Here is a 27,728-nt window from a genome sequence, read left to right as displayed (position 1 = left end):
AAACTTGAAATTGGCCTACTGCAGCCCTAGTTTTCTTGGGCACTCCCTGAGGTGTAGGAACCAAACAGCTCAGCTTTTAAGAAAATATCTGAGAATGGAAAGGGTAGAGGTCATAAGTAGACAGGGATGGTGGTCAAGAACACTGAGTTTTGAGTTGGCCTGGGTTCAAATCATGGTATCATTTATAAACTATATGACCATATACAAGTATTTAACTTCTCAGTGTATCAGATTATTCCTATGTAAAATGGAAAGCAAGCTTTCTGACAGCACCTATGTGGCTGTTGTAAGGATTAAATGAGATAATGCCTTTTAAACCTAGAATGCAGTAATCCCTGTTTGTGCTAGCCATTACAGTCGTTGTGTTCCAATGTAATTCTTCTACCTCTGTCTGGATCTGTAGGGAATTTATGCAGGACTACATATTCGTTGAGAGGTCTTGCCAGTGTGTTTAAATTCCAACCATGGGGCTCAATTCTGTGGTTGTGCTATAGTACCTCCAAGTCTTCTAGCTTGGTTTTGGTCCAATATCGTGGGCTTCACGTAGACACAAGATATCTTTCTGTAGTTACTCTAGAGAAAATGCAGTTTATACTATACCAGGATGTAGTAAACATTCTAGAAGCAGTACTAAGTTCCTCTTTATGGAAGTAAACATGCCATCTTGATACACTTATTATTTGAAGAAGTAAAAGTAGCTAGTTTCTTACAGAAGGAAAAAAAAACATTTTTGCTAAGTGAAGTAAAAAATGTACTACTCTCTGCTTCTTCCCACAGTATCCATAAATATGCGGAGGCCGTTTATTTTGCCAGATGGGTTTTGAGACCCTGCTGAAACAAGAGATGCTGTCATTTATATTTCCCTCAAATTCTACCACAAACCACACTTGGGAGGGAAAAGAAAAAGTCGCCATGTAAGCATGTTTACCTTCAAGTGACTAGGAAGTGGAAACCTATCCATAAGTGATGACTCACCATTGCAGGCCTATAAAAGTAAAGGTATTCTCTGCGGAAGGACAACAGTCACCAGGCATCACCATTCAAGATGCATCCAGGGGTCCTGGCTGCCTTCCTCTTCTTGAGCTGGACTCATTGTCGGGCCCTGCCCCTCCCCAGTGGTGGCGATGAAGATGATTTGTCTGAGGAAGACCTCCAGTTTGCAGAGGTAGAGTATCTTGCCAATCCTGATGATGCGGTTGGTACATCTCAGAAATGTCCTTCTCTTTGAAACGCGGTTCATTTTGGTCTCTTTTCTAGCGCTACTTGAGATCGTACTACTATCCTACAAATCTCGCGGGAATCCTGAAGGAGAATGCAGCAAGCTCCATGACTGACAGGCTCCGAGAAATGCAGTCTTTTTTCGGCTTAGAGGTGACTGGAAAACTTGACGATAACACCTTAGATGTCATGAAAAAACCAAGATGCGGGGTTCCTGATGTGGGTGAATACAACGTTTTCCCTCGAACTCTCAAATGGTCCAAAATGAATTTAACCTACAGGTAATTATAGACTATCTTTCTTTCATATTTGTTAGCCTTTTCTTGTTGTATTAAATGTCTAATATTAAGTAGGCATTACTATTTAATAGGCATAGCTTTAATGTGGTTTTCCAGAATAGCTTTAATGTGGTTGCCGAGATTGCCTCATAACATCTATTATTGTCACAGTAACCCAGCATGATTTTTTAGTGGGCATCTCAAAGTATTTCTTTTAGAAATGAAATCAAAAGAGAAATAAAAGTAGATTAAAGAAAATTTGCAAACGTAGTGCATTAGGTATATTTATCACAATGATTCTAAAGATGAAGAGTTCCACTCTTTCTAGAAACTTTACAGAGCTATTTCATTTATTTGGGCTTTATCAATGTAATTCAAACTTTTAGCATGCAAAATAAATTACATTAAACTTTGGAAAAATTTTAATTTCAGGTGCCACATGGTCAGATATTCGGAGATACTCAAATGTCTGAATTTGTGACTTTTTATTCTTGTATGTCATCATAATTAATACATTCTTTGAAACAATAAACCTCTAGTAGAACTTTCAAAGAAATTATTGCATTTTGAATTGAAGAGCAATATACCAAGAAAATGTATTCTAAAATAGCTGTCACTTTCCAAAAACTTAATTGAAACTTTCTCTGTTAAATAGAATTGTGAATTACACCCCTGATATGACTCATTCTGAAGTTGAAAAGGCGTTCAAAAAAGCCTTCAAAGTTTGGTCCGATGTAACTCCTCTGAATTTTACCAGACTTCACGATGGCATTGCTGACATCATGATCTCCTTTGGAACTAAGGGTAATGATGCACATTTATTTTTAAAACATTTTTATATTCTAATTCTTAGTTGGTTCCATTTTGAAATTATTTCTTTCAGTCATTCATTACTTTTTAAAGCATTCAACACCAATTTACCAAACACCTGTGCTAAGTACTCCTGGATGTGATAAGACTCCTAACCCTTGCTTTTGTGTGTAGAGCATGGCGACTTCTACCCATTTGATGGGCCCTCTGGCCTGCTGGCTCACGCTTTTCCTCCTGGGCCAAATTATGGAGGAGATGCCCATTTTGATGATGATGAAACCTGGACAAGTAGTTCCAAAGGTAATGTTTCTTATAAAGATATCATTTATGTGTTGTTAGATTAGACAGTGAACACACTGGTATGGAAGTTAAAACACATAAAAGTTAAATATATTTGGTATTTGACTATATTTTCTTAAATAAAGTTTATCTTAGACATATTAGTGTCTCTACAATTGACATTTCTACAAATTGATATTCAACATTAAAAAATGAACAAAATCTACTTAATCTGTCACTGTGGCTTGAGGGATACTAATGAACTCTGAAGTAGGACCAAAATGTTTATGTTTGTCAGCCAATATGTTATTACAGCAAATTACCTTTTGGCATGTTGAAGAAGTACAGTTTATTATAAATATATAACTAAAAACTACCAGGGTTGGATCTATGGGTCATACATGAATTAGATGTGAAATGAAATAAGTTTTTCTTTGGTAGAAGTATGTTCAATCAAATTTCTGTTTCCCATTATATGAGTTGCTTGATTCAGTCTTGTCTGTATATGATAAACACCATTCTTAAAAATCTAGACAGAGTCTTACCCCAAACAGCATGAAACAGACAAGGTGGCAGTTGTATTTACAAGAGCAAAATGAAGTTGCATCTTGAATGAAATCAGTTAGTAGTTGAATCTTCAAGTCTCAAAATAATTGGGAATGTTAATTTAGGAAGAAAAGCCATAGATTTTTCTAACTAGGACTTAGTTATGACAAGTAGAGGTTGTCTTCATAGACAGCTGATTTTATTATTCATTTAAACAAGAAAGATTATTTTTCCAAAGAATAAAACTGGGCCTTACATGTTCAGTGTCTCAACTCTAATACCTAGAATCTGTCTGTGGAGGGAAAAGTGAAAATTTACATATTTATGTTCTGGATATTTCAGAGGTAAGAACGGTTTCAGGAAGAAGGAATAAGATCCAGCATTGTTAAGGCAGAATCACAATAAGCCTCAAATGTAGGTTCCTTTGTAAATTCTGGGTTTGAAATACTTAACTGAAATGAATGAAAACATCCACAAACCAGTCTGGATTCATTTTTCAGTGGAAGGCCAAGAGCAGTACCCATTACTAGTCATTCGATGAAGAATTGGCACTCAGATTATGCGACCTCTAGTTGCTCTCATGGTCTGCAAGATTTGCTAGGTTGGTTCATTTTCTTCGTGCACAGGCTGCAATAGCAAAGGAAATTTAAGGTCAAGTGGGATCCACTGGTACTAGTTTTCAGGTAATCTAAGGACAAGTAACAACAATCCTATTGCCTTACACTTCTTATTTTTCTTTTAGTGTTTTATTCTCTTTTTTCCAGTTTGAAATACCTGTATTAGGAGGCTCAAAATTGGCAGACAGAATGCTTAGAGGGAACAATGTAAATTCAGTGACATAGTGGTCTTCTAGAGTAAAGATGGCTAATCATGTCTAGAGTTTCTGTTTCTTCAAACCCCAGAGTCTAGAGACGTTCTAGAAAGAATCATTTGGTTGGAATTTTCTCCCAAGAGTATACACAGAGAATCTATTTAGTGCATCCTCCATCCTTGGTACGGTCCCTTTGGGTGCTGCCTCCTGATTGGAGGATGTTCTGGGCAGAACCCTAGCTAGGTACCACCCTATGTGATTTCCCCACTCCTCGTTTAAGGTAATCTCTGTCCACTTCCCTCACCTGACCTGAGAATACTAAGAGCAAATCAGGAGTCCTAGTGTCTTCATGGTAAATCCTTATTAGTTACTAATTACATGAGAGTAATCTGTTGACATTCTAATTGTGTAGGCAGCTATAATCAAAAGAACACTAAATTATTTATAAGAGTTAAATCAATACTTTGAATCTTCCTTCAAGCAACTGAATACTGATATTAAAAAGTAAGAGAGTGAAGAAAGAGAAAAGAAAGAGTATATAGCGAAGAAAGAAACATACCAAATAGATAAAATGATACTCCTTTCATTACCTGGTCACTGGAATTCCTTTTTTTCTCATTGTTTCTTTATTTTCTTACAGGCTACAACTTGTTTCTTGTTGCTGCCCATGAGTTCGGCCACTCCTTAGGTCTTGACCACTCCAAGGATCCTGGAGCACTCATGTTTCCCATCTACACCTACACCGGCAAAAGCCACTTTGTGCTTCCTGATGACGATGTACAAGGGATCCAATCTCTCTATGGTAACTCAGTTATAGAAATAGAATATGATTGGTTATAAAAGCAGAAGAAATCCATGCATTTATTTTCTAAATAGCAGTCATGCTGCACAATGATGTTTTGGTACAGTGAAGTGCATGTATGACAAAGGTTTCATAATACTATAATACTGTATTTTTAATGTACCTTTCTTATGTTTAGATACACTTAATACTCACCATTGTGTTACGAGTGCCTGCAGTACTCAGTACAGTAATATGCTGGACAGGTTTGTAGCTTAGGAGCAATAGGCTGTACCATATAGCGTGTATGTGTAGTAGGCTATATATCTAGGTTTGTGTAAGTATACACTACGATGTTCACCCAATGACAAAATCTCCTAACACATTTTTCAGAATGTATCCTTGTTGTTAAGCGACACATGACTCTACTAACTGAATTCACCACTGCCAATGCTGCTTTCTTGGTTTTGTTACTAAAACCTAGGAAAACACACCCATTTTTTCTTTCCAAATCTAACTACCCACTCAAATAGAAAATACTTCATTCTCCAATTTTTTGCAGACTATAACTCCCTGTATCTGTATTTTATACATTGCAATGTGCATTTGATACCCTCAAAACACCTCTGCAATAAGAAAGAAAAATATTTTATTCTCCATTTAACCAATGAAGAAACAAAGCCATGTAGAGTTTAAGTAGCATACCTATAGTAATATGGTTGGTGGTGAAAGTGAGTTCCTAAAGCTTTTAGAAATTCCAAGTACTCTTTCAACCAGTCCAATTTGGCACAGTAGAAACCTCTCAAGTGGCCTGTGGTAGTTTTTAATCAACATCTACAGTAACCATTGTAAAAAAAAAAATTCTTCCTTTTCACTTACCCCCCAAATTTTCAATAATATTTACAAAATCATTAAACCTCAACCCAAATATTTATTTACAGATGACCTGTTATAAATAGAGTTAAAGCCACAGTGCACAGTCATCAGTGTAAACATTTCTAGAGCACATAGTTCAGCAAACTTGCTCACATCACCCAAGCCATTCTTTTCCCTTCTAAATTTGAATCTATCACAGTAACTAGCATAGCCATGGGCATGAACTTGAAGATGGCAAAGGGAATTTGCAAATTTATTTTGCAGTTATTATTTCTACATTATTATGACTCAGGGACTGATGAAAGAACTAATATAAACTAGACAGAAAAAAAAAAAACCAGTGTAGGATTATTATTGTGTACTGCACCCCCATCCCGTCTGCACTCATGGGAGCTGGTTGGAAAGTTACCAACATTTGGCAAGTCACATAAGTGCTGAAGGCCTGACTTGTCGCAGCTGAGATACAGCTGCACCATGGCATACTGGTAAAGCAACATTAGCTGATGTTGATAGCTGGTAAAATAGTCAAGAGGAGGAGGCGAGATGAGGGCTTTCGCAGGAGAAATACGCCATCAAAAATGGCTTTGAGGGGAGTCTAGTTTTCAAGAGCAGTCTGTCAATAGATTGTGCAAGGTGTAGGGAAAATTTCTTCAAAGTCTGTTGCTTTTTTTCCCTCATTTTTATCATCAACCTCAGGAAACCTAAGTTTATAGTTCTAAAGAATCTCGAGAGGTCTTGAAGGATGGAAGTAGAGGGGAGGAAGGAAGGAAGATTACATGGTACTTGCACCATAATGTAGGAGCCCCAGGACCTACTGCTTTTCCTGGAGAAAACCCTCTCCCACTGTCCATCAGCAGATCAGCCTGTTGTGCTGTGACCCAGGTTTTCAGTAATGTCACATTCATAACTTCTCTCTTGCCTTTCACAACTGCAGGTCCAGGAGATGAAGACCCCAACCCTAAACATCCAAAAACGCCGGACAAATGTGACCCCTCCTTATCCCTTGATGCCATTACCAGTCTCCGAGGAGAAACAATGATCTTTAAAGACAGGTACTCTTGAGATTCTTTCATAAAGTTTGTATGCGACAAACATCTGTGAAGCTGTTTCTGCATATCGCCAAAACATCCTGTCAGACTTCCAAAGGCGAAGTTAACAGTAAAAATGGGCAGGCAGCTTACTTCCATATTTCAGATCAAATAAATGACTGATGGATAAATGTTTCACTTTTCAGTGTACAACCTTGGCATTGTGTAGCTTGTTTTTACATCTCTAGTTATAGTCTTTCTTGTAAATATAACCAAGAAAATCTAGAAATCCAATTTATTTTAAAAACAGACAAGCATTGAAAGTAATTGCTGTATTAATAAATGGTTACTCGTTAGGCCCACGCGGATTTGTTTTGGCATGGAAAGACTTTGATTCTGGATACATATGTTGGAATTCGAGAGAGAGAATGAAATGAACCTAGAAATGCAATATAAAATTTTAATTTCTACATTGTTCTAGTATGCATATTTGTTCATTCATTCATTCATTGATCCCTCATCTGTGATCCAACAGCATGTTTACCCCCTCTGTTATAACTCTAACTACATTGTACTCATGGGATGGGGTGTGGTTCTCATGTATCAGTTTTCCCAGGCCAGGAGACCATGGAAGACATAGTTCATGTAACTCATATCTTCTCTCTGGAGCCCAACACAATGCCTGGCAAATTTGCTTGCCCCTAGCAAGATACCCAAAATTGAGCAAGACAATTTCAACCCACAAAGAACTTAGAGACCTCGCAAAGGCTCTGCGAGATTTCAAAGTTGAATACCTTACGCTAGTTAGGATAGCACAGCTTGTCACTGGAACTGAAAGGGTAATGGAATTTTTTCCCCTTCACAGGTGGGAGGTATTGGTTGTATCTAACTTATCTGTGTTATTGTGGAGAGAAGTGACTAGCAGGATAGAAATATAGCACTTAAAAATGTGACAGAAAACTCCATTTTACTTTTGTGTTAGATTCTTCTGGCGCCTGCATCCTCAGCAGGTTGATGCGGAGCTGTTTTTAACGAAATCATTTTGGCCAGAACTTCCCAACCGTATTGATGCTGCCTATGAGCATCCTTCTCATGACCTCATCTTCATCTTCAGAGGTAAGCTTTCCACAGAGGAGGCCTCGCACAGGACCAGGGGAGGCAGTGCTGAACTTGATGCCAATAGAGATTCAGTAAAATGATCACCACTGAAAATATGCCTAAATTAAAGACCAAGTATTAAAAAAATGGAAGCCAGAAAGTACCTGAAACCATTCTACCATGAATCTTCAAATTGAACATATAAAAGGTCTACATTGTTAGACTTGTCATATCCTCTCTTTCTTTCATATGAATCATGTCAGTTTTTTCTCTTAGTTCCTCTTAAAAATTGTTTATTGAGAAAACATTATAACAATATATATTCTGAAAAAGTGGAAAAAATATTATGAATCATTCTTCCTTCTGAATAGTCAGTTGATTTCATTTGTTCATTTTCATTATGTAATACATATTTTAAAATATTTATTTTCATAGTACTGATACATTTTTATATTCTACTGCTTTCCTTGACATAAAATTATGACCAATTTCCAAATTGCTACTTTGCCTTTATGACCATAATTTAAAATGACTACATAACTTTCTGCTGACACTGTTTCTATTGTTCAACTATTTATAATATTAATGTTATAATAAACCTACTTTTCAGAGAAGAAAATAACTTTCAAACTGGTATAAAATTTGAGTTTTCAATCTAATTAACCCTTCCTACTTTGTTGTTTATTCATGTAGAAATTTTAATGTTTTTTTTACCTAGCTTTAAACTTAATATTCAGAACCAATAAATTGCTAAGTTAATTGTGATATTTGATTAGCTATATTCATAACTTGGAAATTAAGATCCTAAATTTTATTTTTTTGTTTCAAGAATCCTTATATTTTTATGTTTCATAAACATGATGACTGTAAATACTAAATATTTTATTAATATTTCTAAATGTATAAATGGGCCTGCCCTTAAGCACATGTCTACCTAGGTAAGTCTTAATAGATTTCCCTGGATAATAAAACTGTTATTTCACTCATTCCAGGTAGAAAATTTTGGGCTCTTAATGGTTATGACATTCTGGAAGGTTATCCCAAAAAAATATCTGAACTGGGTTTTCCAAAAGAAGTTAAGAAGATAAGTGCAGCTGTTCACTTTGAGGATACAGGCAAGACTCTCCTCTTCTCAGGAAACCAGGTCTGGAGGTATGGCAGCAGGATATACTGACACATCTGTGTCATAGCCACAAACTGCCTCAAATATCTGTCACTACTAGAAAATATTCCTACACACTACTGTAAATGTCATACTAGTCATTCACTTTTATTCCATGTCAGCTCTTTCAGGCAGCCCCTCAGACATGCATTTAAAAGTCTCAAGCTCTCTTGAACACACACACACACACACACACACACACACACATATAATACTCAAACATTCCTCTTCTCGAACATTCTTTTCTTAGCCATTTGTTATGCCTCTCAACCATCTTTGGCACCCCCTCTTTCTTTCTTTCTTTCTTTCTTTTTTTTTTTTTTTGAGACTAAGTCTTGCTCTGTTATCCAGGCTTGAGTCTAGTGGCATGACCTTGGCTCACTGCAAACTCTGCCTCCTGTATTCAAGCAATTCTCGTGTCTCGTGTCTCAGTCTCCCAAGTAGCTGGGATTACAGGCATGTGCCACTACACTCAGCTAATCTTTATATTTTTAGTAGAGACGGCGTTTTGCCACATTGGTCAGGCTCCTGGCCTCCAGCAATCCACCTGCCTCAGCCTCCCAAAATGCTGGGATTACAGTTGTGAGCCACCGCAGCCAATTGACACCTTCTCTTTCTAATCTTTCTCCTGTATTCTCTTTCTTGTCACTTTCTCCTAATTTACATGTAGCTCCATCTTCCATGGCCAAAGAGGATACCAGCATGAGTACAGGAAAAGATTAGTTGAGAGAGAAAGCCTTCCTATCTGCAGAGTTAGCTGATCCACTCAAGAGGTTGACCAGGAAGCTGACAGGCCCATCATTTATAAAGTGAAACTTTCTGAAGGGCAAGTGAAGCTGGAATATTTAAAACATATGTAAAGATTCAGGCAGCGTTGACATCAACAACATTTAGGAGTCCAGATTCAAGTCTATATTTGGGAACGGGAATATCTCATCAGTACCCTGCATTCAAAATGTTTAAAATGGAAACTTTCCTCCATCTCTACATACACACAGTTACACACACACATGCATACCCACACACACGCACATACCTGTATATATCATCTTTGCCTTTTGACTTATTTCTGACAATGACATTTACAACATTCTAAAAATCACTGCCAGCTTCTACCAGGTACTGCATTTCATTCCCTACCCTCCATAAGAAGTACGTGGTTCAGTCAGGATTAATTGCTTACTGCAGCTCAGATATGCTGTTCTTTTGTATTCCCTTACGCTTCTCTTATGCAATTTTTTTTTTCCTTTGGCGAGGAGATCCTTCCCTGCCTCTCTCCCTCTTGAAATTCTGCCCATTGTTTAAAGTTCATTCAAAATATCATTTCATCTACAAAGTCTTCTTTGATTTCCCCATTCAGGGGTTATTGCCCGGTTTCCTGTACCCCCATGACATTTCATGATTACTCTCTCATGCTTCACTTCTGTTGCCTGGTGTTGCAGTTATGTGTAAACACATGCCTTAGCTTTATTGGTAGTTCAGTGGTTATGTTTTACTTGTTGGAATATACCTTCAGAATACTCAAAAGCTCTCATCAGTAGCAGTAGTGGCACCTTATAGGAGCCTGTTTTCCTAGGTTAATTTTAGGATATGTTTGCTTGGTTAGGGTGTGGCTGCGGGCAGGGGAGAAGGAGCTTGAAATATGCAGTTATGGAAGGGGAAAACTATGCTTCCCTTCCCACCTTTATTATTACCATATGCCCCTACAACTTTTTACTACAGAAATTAAACCTTAAATATTTTTGTAGCCATTACTGTGTTTAGCAAGTTGTCTTACACATAGTGGGAAATCAATAGCTAATTGTTCGATGCACAAACATGCATTTATTTCATGCTTAAGAACACGTTCCTAATGGCATACTTTTATAACAGATATATCATTTGTGAAATGGAAATGAGCTTGTAACTCTCCTTAAAAAGATGGCCTTCGGGCAAGTCGACAAATACTTATCAAGCAGCCACTGTACACTCAGTATTCTCATTCCTAATGTTAAAAAGCTACCAGATGTTTTAAATGGACTTAAAATTTTTAAATTCGTGTCAATTTTGGAAGATGCCATTGTGTCTATTGTGTTATTTCTAAGGTACTTTCTAAGAAATATAACTGACTTAAGAGTTTTTTTTCTTTAAATAGATATGATGATACTAACCATATTATGGATAAAGACTATCCAAGACTAATAGAAGAAGACTTCCCAGGAATTGGTGATAAAGTAGATGCTGTCTATGAGAAAAATGGTAAGTAGTTACATTGCATTGACTTTAAAGAGGAGCTTCTGTAGCCCCTGAAAAATCTTTTCTGTACAAATCATTTTTAGATAGGATCTAGATGTGTTAATAAATGTATGGCAGTTAAGGAATTAATCGTTCGTGTGTGACTACCTACAAAGACAGCAAACCAAAAAAATAACATGCTGAGAATAAATGAGAATTTTACTTAATGATTGCTAATTCTATAAATACGAGATGCTAAACCTTCAACATTACCTTCAGCTGTGCTTAAAGATGCAAAAATGCAAAGGATATTGCCAGAATTCAAACTAGGTGTGGAGTGGGAAGTAATTTATACATAAAGACTCATAACTACCATAACTATGTAGTGACCTTTTACTTTAATTATGTTCTCAGCCTTTTATTTTTATTTATTTATTTATTTATTTTGACAGAGTCTCACTTTGTCGTCCAGGCTGGAGTTCAGTGGCACAATCTCAGCTCGCTGCAACCTCCACCTCCCGGGTTCAAGAGATTCTCCTGCCTCAGCCTCCGGAGTAGCTGGAATTACAGGTGCCTGACACCATGCCCAGCTGATTTTTGTATTTTTAGTAGAGATGGGGTTTCGCCATGTTGGCCAGGCTGATCTTGAACTCCTGGCCTCAAGTGATTCACCCGCCTCGGCCTCCCAAAGTGCTCAGATTACAGGCCTGACCTCACCAACCTCCTTTAACTATGAAAAGAGATATTATTGATAACTTATAACAAATATCAGTCTGGGTGCGGTGGCTCATGCCTCTAATCTGAGCACTTTGGGAAGCTGAGATGGGTGGATCACTTGAGGTCAGGAGTTCAAGACCAGCCTGACCAACATGGCAAAACCCCATCTCTACTAAAAATCTCTACTAAAAAAAAAAAATACAAAAAAATAAAAAATAAAAATAAAAATAAAAAATAGCTGGATGTGGTGGCATGCACCTGTAATCCCAGCTAGTCAGGAGGCTGAGGCAGGAGAATTGCTTGAACTTAGGAGTCAGAGGTTGCAGTGAGCCAAGATCACTGCCAGTGCACTCCAGCCTGGACGACAGAGTGAGACCTCTGTCTCATATATACACACAAAATCGATAATTGGCCGGGCGCTGTGGCTCACACCTGTAATCCCAGCACTATGGGAGGCTGAGGCGGGTGGATCACGAGGTCGGGAGATCGAAACCATCCTAGCTTAACATGGTGAAACCTCGTCTCTAGTAAAAAAAAAATACAAAAAATTAGCTGGGCGTGGGTGGCAGGCGCCTGTAGTCCCAGCTACTGGGGAGGCTGAGGCAGGAGAATGGCGTGAACCCAGGAGGCAGAGCTTGCAGTGAGCTGAGATCGCACCACTGCACTCCAGCCTGGGCGACAGAGCGAGACTCCGTCTCGGGGGAAAAAAAGAAAAAAACTCGATAATCCAAGTAGCAAAACTGTCTAGGAAGATTCACACCTTAAAAGAACAACTAAAAAATAAAAATAAAAAGATAAAAAATTTAAAAAGGAACAACTATGAGCAATACATTAAAGCACTAATAGAGTTTAAAAAGAAAAAGGTTGACATTCCTACAAACGGGATCTAAGAGATTGAACCGTTAATATTAACTGGATTAAAACCTTATTATTTTCAAACTCTGAAATTGTCTTTATGCTTTTTCCTGTAGGTTATATCTATTTTTTCAACGGGCCCATACAGTTTGAATACAGCATCTGGAGTAACCGTATTGTTCGCGTCATGCCAGCAAATTCCATATTGTGGTGCTAAGTGTCTTTTTAAAAATTGTTATTTAAATCCTGAAGAGCATTTGGGGTAATACTTCCAGAAGTGTGGGGTGGGGGAAGGAGAGCTATCAGGAGAAAGCTTGGTTCTGTGAACAAGCTTCAGTAAGTTATCTTTGAATACGTAGTATCTGTATGACTATGGGTGGCTGGAACCACATTGAAGAATGTTAGAGTAATGAAATGGAGGATCTCTAAGGAGCACCTGATTCTTGTTGCTGTACAAAAGCAATGGCTGATGATATTTCCCACACCACAAATGGGACACATGGTCTGTCAATGAGAGCATAATTAAAAAATATATTTATAAGGAAATTTTACAAGAGCATAAGGTAAATCACATTCATACAATGAATAAATCATTCTTACTAAAAAGCATAAAATAGTATGAAAATGGAATTTTTGGAGAACCATACATAAAATAAACCAAAGGAAAATGTCTGTAATAAATAGACTGTAACTTCCAAATAAATAATACTCATTTTGCACTGAGGATATTCAGATGTACGTGCCCTTCTTCACACAGACACTAACAAAATATCAAAGTCACTAAAGACAGGAGACAAAAGAGCAGCGGTGAGAATAGTAGATGTGGCCTTTGAATTCTGTTTAATTTTCACTTTTGGCAATGACTCAAAGTCTGCTCTCATATAAGGCAAATATTCCTTTACATATTATAGAGGATAAAGAAGGATGATACCTTTTTATTAAAATATTTCAGGTTTTTCAGAAGTCACACGTTACAAAGTTAAAATTGTTATCAAAATAGTCTAAGGCCATGGCATCCCTTTTACATAAATTATTTGATTATTTAAGACTAAAAGTTGTATTTTAACCCTATTTTACCTAGCTAATTATTTTAATTGTTCAGTTTGCCTTGGATATATAGGCTATTTTCTAAAGACTTGTATAGCATGAAATAAAATATATCTTGCAAAGTGAAAGTATATATATATTAAAAGAGAGACATCCAAATTAAAAAAAAAGCACAGTCTACTAGATTGTGATCCCTTGAGATATGGAACGATGCCTTTTTCCTCTGCATTTAAAAAAGTCCCCCAGCACTTCCCACAGTGCCTATTGATACTTGGGTAGGGTGCTTGGCACTTATTGAATATATATGATTGGCCATCAAGGGAAGAACTATTGCTCAGAGACACTGTTCATAAAAACTCAGGCAAAGAAAATGAAATGCATATTTGTAAAATGTATTAGGAAGTGTCTATGTTGTTTGTAATAAAAATATATTTTCAACAGACAATTGCTATATGGTACGTTTTGTCTTTAGGTATAATTTCAATTTTCCTCACCCAAAGAGGGTTCATTGACAATATTTTTATTTTTGGAGACAGAGTCTCGCTCAATTGCCCAGGCTTGAATGCAGTGGTGTGATCCCAGCTCACTGCAAACTCTACCTCCCGAGTTCAGGCGATTCTCCTGCCTTAGCCTCCCGAGTAGCTGGGATTACAGGTGCGTGCCACCATGCCTGGCTAGTTTTTGTATTCTTAATAGAGACGGGATTTCATCATATTGGCCAGCTGGTCTTGAATTCCTGATCCCAGGTTATCTGCCTGCCTTGGCCTCCCAAAATCCTGGGATTACAGGTGTGGGCCACTGCGCTGAATACTTCTTCCTCTTTTTTTTTTCTTTCTAAAAAAAAAATATTTAGGCCGATGCAGTGGCTCATGCTTATAATCCCAGCACTTTGGGAGACCAAGGCTAGAGGATTGTTTGAGCCCAGGATTTCGAGATCAGCCTGGGCAACATGGTGAAACCCAGTATCTACAAAAAAAAAAAAAAATAGCTGTGGGTGGTTGGTATGTGCCTTTAGTCTCAGCTACTAGGGAGGCTAAGGTGGGAAGACTGCATGAGGCAGGGAGAGGTCAAGGCTGCAGTGAAATGTGATCACACCACTGCACTCCAGCCTGGGTGACAGAGCAAGACCCAGTCTCAGACGAAGAAGGAGAAGGAGAAGGAACCAGGTCCCAGCTACTCAGGAGGCTGAGGCAAGAGGATCACCTGAGCCCAGGAGGTTGAGGCTGCAGTAAGCTATGCTTACACCAATGCACTCCAGCCTGGGTAATAGAGTGAGACCCTGTCTCAAAAAATAAAGAAACAAAAATAAAAAGGATGTTTAACTTGATTTCAGAAACATTTTCCCTATGTTTTACCATTTTCTTTCATGATATTTCTCTCTCATGGATAGACAGAAAGACAGACAGATATACATAAAGATATATAGATACAAAGATATACATAAAGTTATATAGAAAAATATATATAGTCGAGATTGTTTCCTGACTTCCATCTTTACTCCAGTCTCAATTCAAGATTCCAAATCTAATTGGTGTTACCTTGATTAGTGTCCCTCCATGGTAACCAAAGCATCAAATTCAAATTATAGCAAATGTCTATTTGGAGTTTACCACTGGGGATAGAGGTAGTATTAAAGAGAGCTGATTATGAACTGAGCAGATGGTCCTAATAGAATCTTCTATGAAATAGGTTACAGGTAAAATACAGATAGCCAGTTTGTATAGATATTCACGAATGGGGTTGAGAAAACCAAATGAATGCTTAATGAGAAGTAATATTATATTCACAAATTAAAGTGAGAGTGCATTTACCTAGAGCTAATGTACTAGGCAAATGCACGGTCTTCAAATTGAATTGCAGCTAGTAACAGCCTCTTCATCAGATAATAAGGGTAAAAGGCTTGAAAAACTCCTCAAAGTGAACCAACAGCATACTTGTATTTGGAATAGGAGAAACTGACAAGATCTTATATTGCTGTAACAAATTTTGCTCTTGGAATTATCCTGGGAGAACTTTTCTATTAAACCAAAAATATTGTCCTGGATTTCCACATCCTCATGTCAGAATAAAAACACCAAAATATATATAGCAGAAAGATAGCCACCATAAAAGCTACCAAGTTTAACTCACTTCCCATTTAGAAAAAAAAAAAAAGTGCAGCTCTCTGCTCACACAGTTTTGTCGGGGCCAACCAGAGTGGATTAAGCCTTGGTCACAGAAAATACTCTGATTTACGGATTCATCACGAGGCTGTGAGATTTACAATACTTCCACTAGGTGGCACCAGCAACACCCTTTTAGAAAAGGTTGAACTGGTCAGAGAATTCAGTTAAGTCACAAAACCAGTGCTTTGTTCTTTAACATAAGATTGAGGAACTTAGCCACATCGCTGATTGTTTAACTCCTGACTTTACATTACTGACTTTCAAGTAAGATTTAATAGTAAGAACAGCTTGCTCCAGGTTTCCAAGTTTTTGCATATGAGTTCCCCTCACTGATCTCTCAGAAGTGAGCCGGGATTCTGTCATCCTGATTTGGTGGCTTGATGAAGCCACCAAGACCTGAAGCATGCGCCCCTTAGAGCAAGGGCTTGTGAGTCATCACAGGCCCCTGGGTGACAGACTCCAACGTGATCTACAAGATGCACAATGTACACAACCAGTAGAATCAGCACTCCAAAGAGAAAACAAACCAGCACTATTCTGGCACCAAGAGGGAGGAAAATCCGAACTACTAGGCATGATAAATTTTGTTTTCTAAATAAAAAAGTGGGCCAGGTGCGGTGGCTCACACCTGTAATCCCAGCACTTCTGGAGGCCGAGACGGGTGGACACCTGAGGTCAGGAGTTGGAGACCAGCCTGACCAACATGGTGAAACCCCGTCTCTACTAAAAATACAAAAATCAGCCAGTCATGGTGGCAGGTGCCTGTAATCCCAGCTACTTGGGAGGCTGAGGCAGGAGAATTGCTTGAACCCAGGAGGCAAAGATTACCAACCAAAACAGTGAACAATTGCGTTTTACCTGAGGGCAATGGCGAGTTTAGAGGAAGAAAAGCTTTACAGTTTCCAAAGTTGCTTTCTCACATGGTTTAGTTTTTCTAATTTTTTGGACTTTTATAACCGCCTGGTGTATTGAAGTATGCGAAATGCTGATTTAAGATTCCTTGATTTTGTTCTACCTCACTGCTCACAAGACACTCAAATTGAACTGCAGCTAATAATGATCTCTGGAAAATAAAAAAAATGTGCTGTGTTTATAGCAACAGCATGGCCATTTTTGTAAGAATTTATCATGATGTCTTAATTGACCTGAATTGCCAAAACTGCCAGAGGTGTGTGAACCAAAGCAACTCCATCTTAAATAGGAGCTGGGTAAAACAAGGCTGAAATCTACTGGGCTGCATTCCTAGACTGTTAAGGCCTTTTCAGTCACAGGATGAGACAAGAGGTCGGCACAAAATACAGGTCATAAAACCTTGCTGTTAAAACAGGTTGGAGTAAAGGACCTGGCTAAAACCTACCAAAACCAAAATGGCGAAGAGAGTGACTTTTGGTCGTCCTCACTGCTACACTCCCACCAGCACCATGACAGTTTACAAATGCCATGGCAACGTCAGGAAGTTACCCTCTGTGGTCTATAAAGGGGAGGCATGAATCATCCACCCCTTGTTTAGCATATCATCAAGAAATAACCATATAAATGGGCAACCAACAGCCCTCGGGGCTGCTCTACGGAGTAGCCATTCTTTTATTCCTTTACTTTCTTAATAAACTTGCTTTTACTTTGCATTGCAGACTCGCCCTGAATTCTTTCTTGTGTGAGATCCAAGAACCTTCTCTTAGGGTCTGGATCAGGACCCCTTTCCTATAACAAAACTATACCCTAAAATTAGATTCTGTGAGAAGGAAAATTTCTCTTTCATACGTGAGCCTGAACAGGTAAAATTCTATTGCATAAATGTTATCTCAGTTGTACACACATGGAGAAACACGCACAAGTATATGCAAAATTCATTGTAACCCACTCTAGAATTACTCATTCAATAACGTCATCACACATCAACTGGGCAAGGAACAATTGTAAGTACGTGATATCCAGAGAATTCTGTCTCTTAAATTTTGGTTGCAATGAAACTGGACTTACTATCCAAATCCACCTGTTATGATTTACAGTTTTTTATAAGTGAAGATATTGATGCTTTTTTTTCCATAATTTATGCTGGATTAAAGGACATTGCCCAAGCATCCTTATCTGTGTTCCATCTTTTGCACTTATCTGTGTCCCATCTTTTGCACCAAAAGTAGGTAAAATTAGCAACTAAAAAGATTTATTTATTTATTTTTTGTTTGTTTTTAAATGGTTACCTATACCAGTAGCCTTCCTTTTCTGGACAATCTTCTCTTTCCTTTATTAGACTGGGCACTAAAAGCCTGCACAGGTCACAAGCAAAACCATTCATGTGGCCCTTCCAATTCTATCTAAAAAGAGATGTTGTGTTCTGAAGTTAAGAGCATTTGCCTTTCTGGGTTGTATCCTTTGGCCAGCTCGTGCTTCGGCTTAGTGAGTGCCCAGCGCCTTGTGGCTTTGCTTCCAAAACAACGCAGGGAACAAGAAGCCTGAGCTGTGTTTCAGAGCACATGGGGTACAGTGTGTACGCTAGTGCTGGCTCAGTTTTTGGCCAACTCTAGTTTGGATTATTTTGAGCTGAGCAGAGGGCTGGGACACAGCATCAACTGTGCCTCCAGCCATATCCTTTTCCAAACCCACTTGCAAGGCTTTATCCCTTAATAAATAAGATATCTCCTAAATACTTGCATTCCTAATTTCATAGGAAACATCTAACTTGTTTTATGTTTTGAATAACAGCGAGATAAGATATAGGTTAAGGAAGCAGAATCTCAAGGAAGCGAAACAATGGGCAATATTGTGCAGTCGTGGTAATGGAAGTCAGATACTTGGCACAAAAATTACCCAGACATTATGTGGGATTAACTGGAATATGAATTAAGGGCTCAGAGCTATTTCATGAGAATTTCACTGTACACTCTGTATATGTAATATGCTTCTACTTGGTATTTACTTTTAAAACATTTCCTGAAATCTTTCAATGGGGCAGCTTTGGGGACTAGAGGAATATGGAAATATTGTGTGTCCTGTGTTTACATAAGATACTAAAATTTACAGAAACTTATTAGATTATCTGATTTCAATTCCTTCAGTTTACAAATAAAAATCTGGGGCCAAGAGAGAGGAAATGGTCTTTTCAAGAGCATAGAGTAATGCTGAAGACTAGGCCATAAACATCATTCACTTTTCTCCTTCTAGCTTGTTAACTCCTCTACTCTCCTCTAATCTAGGCCGGGGCATAGATTGTCTATCAGGGGCATGAAATGTAATTCTACTGTAATGATACCACTAGCCTGATGGCATCCATGTCCCAGAGTCAAGGGAAGCTGAGCTGATGTCTCTATATTATCTTGGATGCTCAGCCTTTGCTGACCATGTTCTCCCCACTGCTGAGGCTGCTTGACCATGACTGACCTTAGTCAAAAGAGATTGAGGGAGTTGAAACTCATTTGTCTGGGGTTCAATGAAAAATCTTTGCTAGAACAACTTTGACTTTGTATCTACTTTTGAAAACTGGGTTTCTGTGTTTTCCCCAAGATTGAATCCCCACTTTTGCTACGGCATAGCATACTGGATCTCTCCATTATCCTCTACGCCAGAGTCTCTGCTTTCTATTTTTATTTTATTTTTAACTCTTATTTTAGATTCAAGGGTACATGTGCAGGTTTGTTGTATAGGTAAACTTGCCCCCTGGGGGTTTGTTACAGATTATTTAGTCACCTAGGTACTAAGCTTAGCACCCAATAGTTACTTTTTCTGCTCCTCTCCCTCCTCCCACCCTCTTCCCTCAAGTAGGCCCCGGTGTCTGTTGTTCCCCTTTTTGTGTCCCTGTGTTCTTATCATTTAGCTCCCATTTATAAGTGAGAACATGTGGTACTTGTTTTTGGTTCCTGCGTTCGTTCATTTGCTAAGGATAAAGGCCTCCAGCTCCATCTATATTCCTGCAAAGGACATGATTTTGTTCTTTTTATGGCTGCATAGTATTCCATGGTGTATGTACCACATTTTCTTTATCCAGTCTACCACTGCTGGGCATCTCGGTTGATTTCATGTCTTTGCAATAGTGACTGGTGCTGCAATGAACATAGTGTGTGCCTTTGTCTTTGTGGTAGAATGATCTATATTCATTTGGGTATATACCCAGTAATGAGATTTCGGGGTCAAACGGTAGTTCTGCTTTTAATTCTTTGAGACTTGCCATACTGCTTTCCACAGTGGTTGAACGAATTCGCACACCCACCAATAGTGTGTAAGTGTTTCTCTTTCCCCACAACCTTGCCGGCATCTGTTATTTTCTGACATTTTGCTGATAGCCATTCTTACTGATGTGAGATGGTATCTCATTGTGGTTTGATTTGCATTTCTCTAATGATTAGTGATATTGAGCTATTTTCACATACTTCTTGTCTGCACACATGTCTTTTTTCCAAAAGTGTTCATGTTCTTTGCTCACCTTTCGATGGGGTTGTTTGGTTTTTGCTTGTAAATTTATTTATGTTCCTTATAGATGCAGGATATTAGAGTCTCTGCTTTTTAAATATTCTTTGTCCAGTAGATACTTTTTTGCAGACAGGAATCTTGCTATGTTGCTCAGGCTAGAGTGTCATGGCTATTCACAGATGCAATCATGCACTACAGCCTCGAACTCCTGGACTCAAGAGAACCTCCTGCCCTCAGTCTCTTAAGTAGCTGGGACTACAGACACCTGCTATTGTGCCCAGCTTCTTTCTTTTTGGTTGACTTGAGGGGCTTAAGTTCTGGTTCCTGCCAGAGGTTGGGTCCCACTATTTATTGATGAGAGGCTGGTCTCTGCCTTTAGCGAAGACATAAATATTGAGACAAATACATACAACAATCTTACATTTTACTCTATTTCAGACATCTTATATTTTTCCTCTCCCTTTTGCCTTTAGCCATAAGGTTGACTTGTTTCTTCAGAAAGAAAATAGCTGTCAGCCAGGTGTGGTGGCTCACGCCTATAATCCCAGACCTTTGAAAGGCTGAGGCAGGTGGATTGCCTGCAGGAGTTTGAGACCAGCCTGGCCAACATGGGTTTAGTAGAAACTCTGTCTCTACTAAAAATACAAAAAATAAACTGGGAATGGTGGTGGGCGCCTGTAATCCCAGCTGCTCAGGAGGCTGAGGCCAGATAATCACTTGAACCCAGGAGGCAGAGGTTGCAGTGAGCTGAGATCGTGTCATTGTACTCCAGCGTGGCTGACAAGAGTGAGACTCCATCCCTTTCTCCCCACGGCCAAAAAATAGCTTTCAACTGCAGAGGCCTGCACCCCCACTCACATGAGTGCACACCCCATAGCCTTGCTTGAGGCATTGTCAGCATAAACACCAATCCCAACCTTTATTCTTCCAGCTCCCTCACTGTCATCTCCTGCAACAATACATGTTCTTTGACCTCCTCAAGACCACTTTTACCAAAGCCCAGGCCTGTCCCTGACACTTATGAGGCCCCTCCTCTGGGCTGGTTCTTCTCTTCTGATCCCTGGCTTTGCTCTGCATTGCAAGCGACCTTAAGTGCAAGGTTATGGACATACCACCTATAGGTCCTTCCACATCTGCTGACCTGGTAGCCCATTGGCCACCACTAGGAGTGTGCACATCATTGAGGGGACCCACCCTTGAGAGAATGAGCCTGTGGAAGATGCCCTCTGAGGCCTTGGAAGCAGGAAATTCAGGGGACCTGTGGTCTAGAGCAGCCCTGTCTAAGAGAAATATAGCACAAGTCACTTGCAGAATTCCACATTTTCTAGTGACCACATTAAAAGCAGTAAAAAGAAATAGGTAAAATGAACTTAAATGATATATTTTATCCTTTTTTTTTTTTTTTTTGAGACAGAGTCTCATTCTATCACTCAGGCTGGAGTACAGTGGCGCGATCTCGGCTCATTGCAACTTCTGCCTCCTGGGTTAAAGCGATTCTCCTGCCTCAGCCTCCCAAGTAGCTGGGATTACAGGTGTGCACCACTACACCCAGCAATTTTTGTATTTTTAGTAGAGACGGGGTTTCATCATGTTGGCCAAGCTGGTCTCGAACTCCTGACCTCAGGTGATCCACCTGCCTTGGCCTCCCAAAGTGCTGGGATTACAAGAGTGAGCCACCGCGCCCAGCCAATGAAGATTTTTTAAGAAGACGGTTTTACATCCTGTTTCTCATATAAAGTCTTCAAAATCTGGTGTGTGTTTCATACTTAACAGCACATCTCAATTCTGACTGGCCACATTTCCAGTGCTCAGTTGCTACCTGTAGCTACAGAAGGGGACAGTGCAGGAAATGGGTGGGTACAGGCACCCGAAGGCATATCCTTGTACCTGCAGAGAACTGCAGCCTGGGGAGAGCAAAGCGGGCCCTGATACAGGGTGGCGCTCTCACCTTTTCAAATCTATTAGCCTCCTTTTGTCTCACTGTATTCTGAATCTACCCCAGATCTCTAGACACCACTCCTGCTCCTTTGCCCTTTTCACCACTCCAGCCTACCAACACTTGTATTTGCTTTCAAGATGAGGAACATGGAGGAATTGCTGGAGGAAAACACAAAGTTGTCGGAATATGAATTCTCCACCTTCACGAGTATTGGATTTTATTTTTTTATTCTTTATTCTTTATTTTTATTTTTTGGAGGTGGGGATGGAGTCTCGCTCTGCCACCCAGGCTGGAGTGTAGCGGCGCGATCTTGACTCACTGCAACTTCCGCTTTCCGGGTTCAAGCATTCTCCTGCCTCAGCCTCTCGAGTAGCTGGGACTACAGGTGCCTGCCACTGTGACCAGCTAATTCTTGTCTTTTTAGTAGAAATAGGGTTTCACCATTTTGGTCAGGCTTGTCTCAAACTCCTGAGCTCAAGTGATCCACCCGCCTCAGTCTCCCAAAGTGCTGAGATTACAGGTGTGAGCCAACGCGCCCAGTCAGGAGTATCGGTTTGACGATGGGGATGCTGCTCTGTGGCTGCAGTGAAGAAATTGGAACCAATATGATCATACAGACAAGAAATTATCTATAAAACATTGTGTAAATCAGCCTCAAGGCAGTTCTTTACCTGCTCCCAGAAGAATGGTGTGAAACACTGAAGAAATTACATAGCCCTCCTGAGTCTCAGTTTCTAAAATATGGTTGATAATAGTAACGAATGTGTATATTTTCTATGTGCCAGGGATGTTTACGTGCTTCACATGTATTAATTAACTTATTGTCACAAAAGTTCTATTCTTGTTCTTATTTTATGAGTGAGGAGGAAAGCACAAAGAGGTGAAGTGACGTGTCCTAGGTCACACAACCAGTATGTGGAAGAACTGGAATTTGAACCCAGCCATTCTATCTCTAGAACTATGCACTAAACTGAAAGAATGGATCTACAGCACTTAGCAGACTCCTTGGCACATAGCAAGTACTCAGTAAGTCATAGCTGCTACTTCCTCAGTCCTGAAGATGGCGGTAAGGGTGGGTTATGGGTGGTGGAGGTGTGGGTGAGAGGTCTAACAAAATCACACACAAACCACACCCTCAACACCAGTATCTGAAGTCATTCTTTCAGGTTTGCAGCTGTGGTCCTCAAGTACTTCCTCTGTCTGTACAACCTCAGGGCCACTTCTCAGTTTAGTCAAATAAGTGTTTGTATATCTACTGTGTATTTTTGAGGGCATAAAGTTCTGTTTTAAAAATTCAAAAAAAAATCTATCTAGAATTAAAACTAAAAACATGAATCATGGTTTTTTTATTTGCAACTAATAAGTCTTGCCTGCCTTCGTTTGGTTCTGGACAAACAGAGGGTCTTTCCTTGATGGGTGGTGGAATCAGAAGACCCTTCTGCCTTTTGTGAAGACCATTCGACCATTTAGCCAACTACTGAACTATCCACACTAATGGTGATTATTGGCATGGGAATGTGGTGGCTTAGGAAATAGGAACAAATGCCCAAGAAAAGATGCATTATTATTGGTCCACAGAATAAAGTTTAAGCTTTGTTCGAGGAAACAGTTTTTCTTTTACTAGATATCTTAGTTAGGCTAGTTTTAAAATTTGTCTATATTTCCTGAGCATATACAAAGCCAAGGGAGAATGGCCCAGTGGTTTCTAAAATACAAAGAATATTAGCCAGTCATCAGGAATTTCTCTCAGGGAAATGTGAAGACCAGATGGGATGATGGAAGCACTGTACTTGGGATATAAAACATCTGAGACTAAAATCTTGCTGGATGCTCAAGTGGGCACGGACAAAAAGTGCTGACATCCAACACTTCCCTGAACCTATTTATTCCCTTACTTACACAACTTGGCCATGCCATATGACCCAGTCAGATGAAGTACAAGATAGTCATTTTTTCCAAACATATGCCTGACTTTATTTCTACATCAGTAACTGAATCAACTCTGAGGATTCATAGAGTTGCTGAAAACACCAAATCCTCTTGAGCCTTAACCCATTGTTTTAAAACCACATGGAGTGGATGTAGTCATTCCACAGACAGCACATCGACATGGCCACACCCTTAGATCACCGGAACGTGTCTCATGCTACCTGGAGGATATGTTAATCTCTCTCTGCCAACTCCAGTAGTAACTGACGGTTGATGCGATCAACTCCCAATTCCTCCTCCTTGAGAAAAGGAAGAAGATAGTTTAAGGTGTTCCCTTCAGTTGTATAATCATTGATGATTCTTTACTTAGTGAAGAAGGATTAAGACTTTGGACCTGGGGGTAAAAACACACCCTGTAGAAGCATAGTTTTATACCAGCTGGATGCATGTTACTGAATATGAAATCACAATCATCAGAATTGAGTCAAGTTTGAAAAGACTCTCTGTATATCCCCTTGAGGCTCATTCCCATAGTTGGAGCTCTCAGGAGGTGGGCAAGCTACCATTAATACGCCTGTCGTCCAAATTTCTTAAAATAAAATTTAACGCTGAGTTTTTTTTCATTGCTTCCTAATTCACTAGGGATAGTAATACTGTGTATACAGCAAATCAATTCTGATTACTGAGGTTGTTGGTATATTTTTCAGGGAGGAACTAAAATTAGGTTTAGTTTCAAAATGGAGCCAAGCCACTCATGTGAGAAGTTTAAGTAAAAAGTGCCAGAATAGCATACAAAAGACACTCAAAAAGAAAAAAAAAATTAAAAGTAGCAGGACATATTTAGTTCATCATATAAATTGACTGGCAGGTTAGAGTTGCAAGATATCAGATTATTTGGTCTATATAATTCTACAATCTAGGGGTAAACAACATTCCCATGGCAAAGTAGGTACATTCTCATGGTTGCTGACCACTGGGAACATACTTGGTGACCAAGAGTAGAGTAGTTTGGGGAATAACAGGTCCCTGAAATTAATGGGGTCTCCCTTCTTACTCTCAACGAAAGTGCAAAAACTTCCAGTATTCCAGTGACTCCCCATGTAGCTCCTCTCTGAGGTAGTATAGTTCTGCTGCAATCCCTAGACAAACACTCTGTTAAGAAAAGTAAAGACAGACTCATTTGATCTGTGTGGCACTGAGTAGTTTCATCGTTTACCTGTGACAAAGGATAGTGACTTCAGCATGCCCTCTCAGGCTGGCAGTCCCCATTGTGATGGTTCCTGTACCGGAGCTATGGTGATGAGGTGACTGTGATGATCACTCGCAGGCCAGGGCCGGCTGTAGAACCTTGAATGAATCCAGCAGGTTCTCTGCTTTGATGAGAGTCACGTTGGCTACAAAGCTTCCCAGGTTCACGGCTTTATACTGACTCAGAAACACCCCTGTGTATGAAATGCTGGTCACTGGCTTAGAGGAGGGTTTAGACGACAGGAGCTGATTACAGTGTGCAAGGAGAAAGGGAAGAGAAATGGGAGGAAATAAGGGGCCTTGGATTGGAATAAGAGAAAGAAAAGACTGCATACTCTGCAGCTATTCACCTGGCTACAAACTGCTATGTCCAAAGGGCACTTGGGAGATGTGCCTCCCACCCCAAATGGGCACACATTAAACAGTGCCGAAGTGGAATATGCTGTCTGGAGTGTGTGTGTATGTGTGTGCTCATCAGGGGAGCTATTGCATCCACCTAGTCCTATTTTCCTGCAGCACGGACCACAATAAGAGCACATGAGTCCTAGAGCACAGTGACTGGAAGATCGACAGCCCAAGACTAGAGGTGGTCCCACAGCCTCTGCAGACCCAAAGATACACATTTAAATTCCCTCTTTGGAGATACCCAGAATTTCTTTTGGTGTTTTGGCCACAGCAGCACAGCAGCCAAATGTGATAATGCAGCACAATAATGCCAAAACAATAAAATATCAAGGTTTGAATTTGAGCTCTAGCACTTTCAAGCGCCTCTGTGTTTTGCATTCTTGTGCATTAAAATGAAGATAGAAATACTTGCCTTGCCTACTTCACAGGGTTGCTCTAAGGATCATATAAAATAGCATCTTTGAAATATGTAAATGATAAAGTATGTATTAACATGAAGTATTGTTGGTTATTTCTAGATCCCGGCTCCCTCTTCCTCCTTCCCTTCCTTCCTTCCTTCCTTCCTTCCTTCCTTCCTTCTTTCCTTCCTTCCTTCCTTCCTTCCTTCCTTCCTCCTTACATTCCTACTATTTTCTAAGATCTCCAAAGGCTAAGTGCTAAGCAATGGGGATTTTGGCCTGCATCACTGGAAGTTATTATTTAAATCATCTCTGAATGAATTCACTTATACCTCCTCACATTTAAACCAAAGGAATCATCCAGTAACAAACACTAACAGGAAGGAATAGAGGCACAGCAAGTTCATATAGCATATTTAGAGCTTATTTATTATATAGAAAAGCATCTTTCAGATTTTCTAGACTAATAAATATTTTGTCCCTTCTTTTAGTTTTTGGTAGTTCTATAAAATCCATTTCTTCAAAACCTTTTGGCTTTGGAATTAGGATCTCTAAGGTGTTGTACCAATAAATTTAGAAAGAGACTTCTGTCATTACATGATGTCGAAGCCAGTACAAACTAGACAGGGAAAATACAGCCCTGGAGCAAGCTGAATCTTGTAGTTCATTTGTGGTTTTAAAATCATTAACTTGTGGGAAAGGAAACCCAATTATACTGTAATAAATCTTATTACAGAGAAGAGGTTTAAAGCAAGCACATGTTTAATTAATAATCTAGACATTATTACTCACAGCCTTCCTTGCCTTTCATGTGGTAACATACTTAATTTATTCACCATTTTGGAAAATCTGTTTTACCATCAAGCTCTAGTTCCAGTAAATGTAATACAATCCAGAGCATAGAGAGAGAGAGGATGATGAGGCTTATAGACCCCTAGTCTAGACTCTAAGACACTGCTCCTATTTCAGTGGGCAAACATCTGAATATCCCCTAGGTTGTCCTTAAGCCGAGTTGAATGAGCAAGATAGGTGGGGACCCCTCTATTGTGTTACCGATTATAAAATTGTGCTCTATCAATTTTACTGACTGGAAAAGAGTGCTTAGTAAAGGCCTAGCCAACCTTACAAGTGCAATTGAAATGCCACTTCTCCATTAATTCAGATAGAATTCTCTTATCTTCCTCTTCTACAAAGCACATTGCTTTTACTTTTCTTCCAGCATTTGTATCTCCCATTAGCTTGAAGAAGCATTGTGGGATCACATTTTGTGCCTACAGCTCTGCCTTTTACATAGAACATTCTGAACCAAATTGGATTGAAGCCTGACCCTGATAGGGAACTATGAGGCTCCACATAACACAAAACTTCCACAACACAATGATGGTGCCAATGTTTCTAAATGAGTCAAAGCCGCAATCGAAATGGTAACCTGAACAGGTTCATCATTGCCACATTAAACAGTAAACTTCTGGGGGCATGAGTAGTGAATGCATTTGATTCTGACAGACTCTCACACTGTC

General features: G+C 39.4%; 1 protein-coding gene across 2 annotated transcripts; it reads left to right on the top strand.

Moving 5' to 3' along the window:
- Positions 1-1,022: 1,022 nt before the first annotated feature.
- Positions 1,023-14,165, top strand: MMP13 (matrix metallopeptidase 13). 2 transcript variants are annotated; one of them, XM_025356892.1, is made up of 11 exons: positions 1,023-1,165; positions 1,258-1,499; positions 2,152-2,300; positions 2,481-2,606; positions 4,583-4,744; positions 6,534-6,651; positions 7,610-7,743; positions 8,718-8,877; positions 11,022-11,125; positions 11,554-11,671; positions 12,790-14,165. In XM_025356892.1, exons 1-11 carry the CDS (start codon positions 1,046-1,048, stop codon positions 12,824-12,826), a joined length of 1,470 nt encoding a protein of 489 aa, XP_025212677.1. In that variant the 5' UTR covers positions 1,023-1,045; the 3' UTR covers positions 12,827-14,165. The 2 variants fall into 2 exon arrangements, with proteins under 2 accessions (XP_025212677.1, XP_025212679.1); XM_025356894.1 differs by lacking the exon at positions 11,554-11,671.
- The last annotated feature ends 13,563 nt before the right edge of the window (positions 14,166-27,728 follow it).

This window comes from Theropithecus gelada, chromosome 14 (assembly GCF_003255815.1).
Source record: "Theropithecus gelada isolate Dixy chromosome 14, Tgel_1.0, whole genome shotgun sequence".
Classification (NCBI taxonomy): domain Eukaryota; kingdom Metazoa; phylum Chordata; class Mammalia; order Primates; family Cercopithecidae; genus Theropithecus; species Theropithecus gelada.
This window is presented reverse-complemented; position numbering and strand designations above follow the sequence as displayed.

What these genes read in the sequence shown, in the direction of transcription:
- MMP13 (XM_025356892.1), top strand. Translation starts at nt 1,046, where the DNA reads ATGCATCCAGGGGTCCTGGCTGCCTTCCTCTTCTTGAGCTGGACTCAT. An exon ending in CTGGACAAGTAGTTCCAAAG is followed by an intron (nt 2,607 to 4,582) that starts GTAATGTTTCTT and finishes ATTTTCTTACAG; the next exon opens with GCTACAACTTGTTTCTTGTT. An exon ending in AGGGATCCAATCTCTCTATG is followed by an intron (nt 4,745 to 6,533) that starts GTAACTCAGTTA and finishes TCACAACTGCAG; the next exon opens with GTCCAGGAGATGAAGACCCC.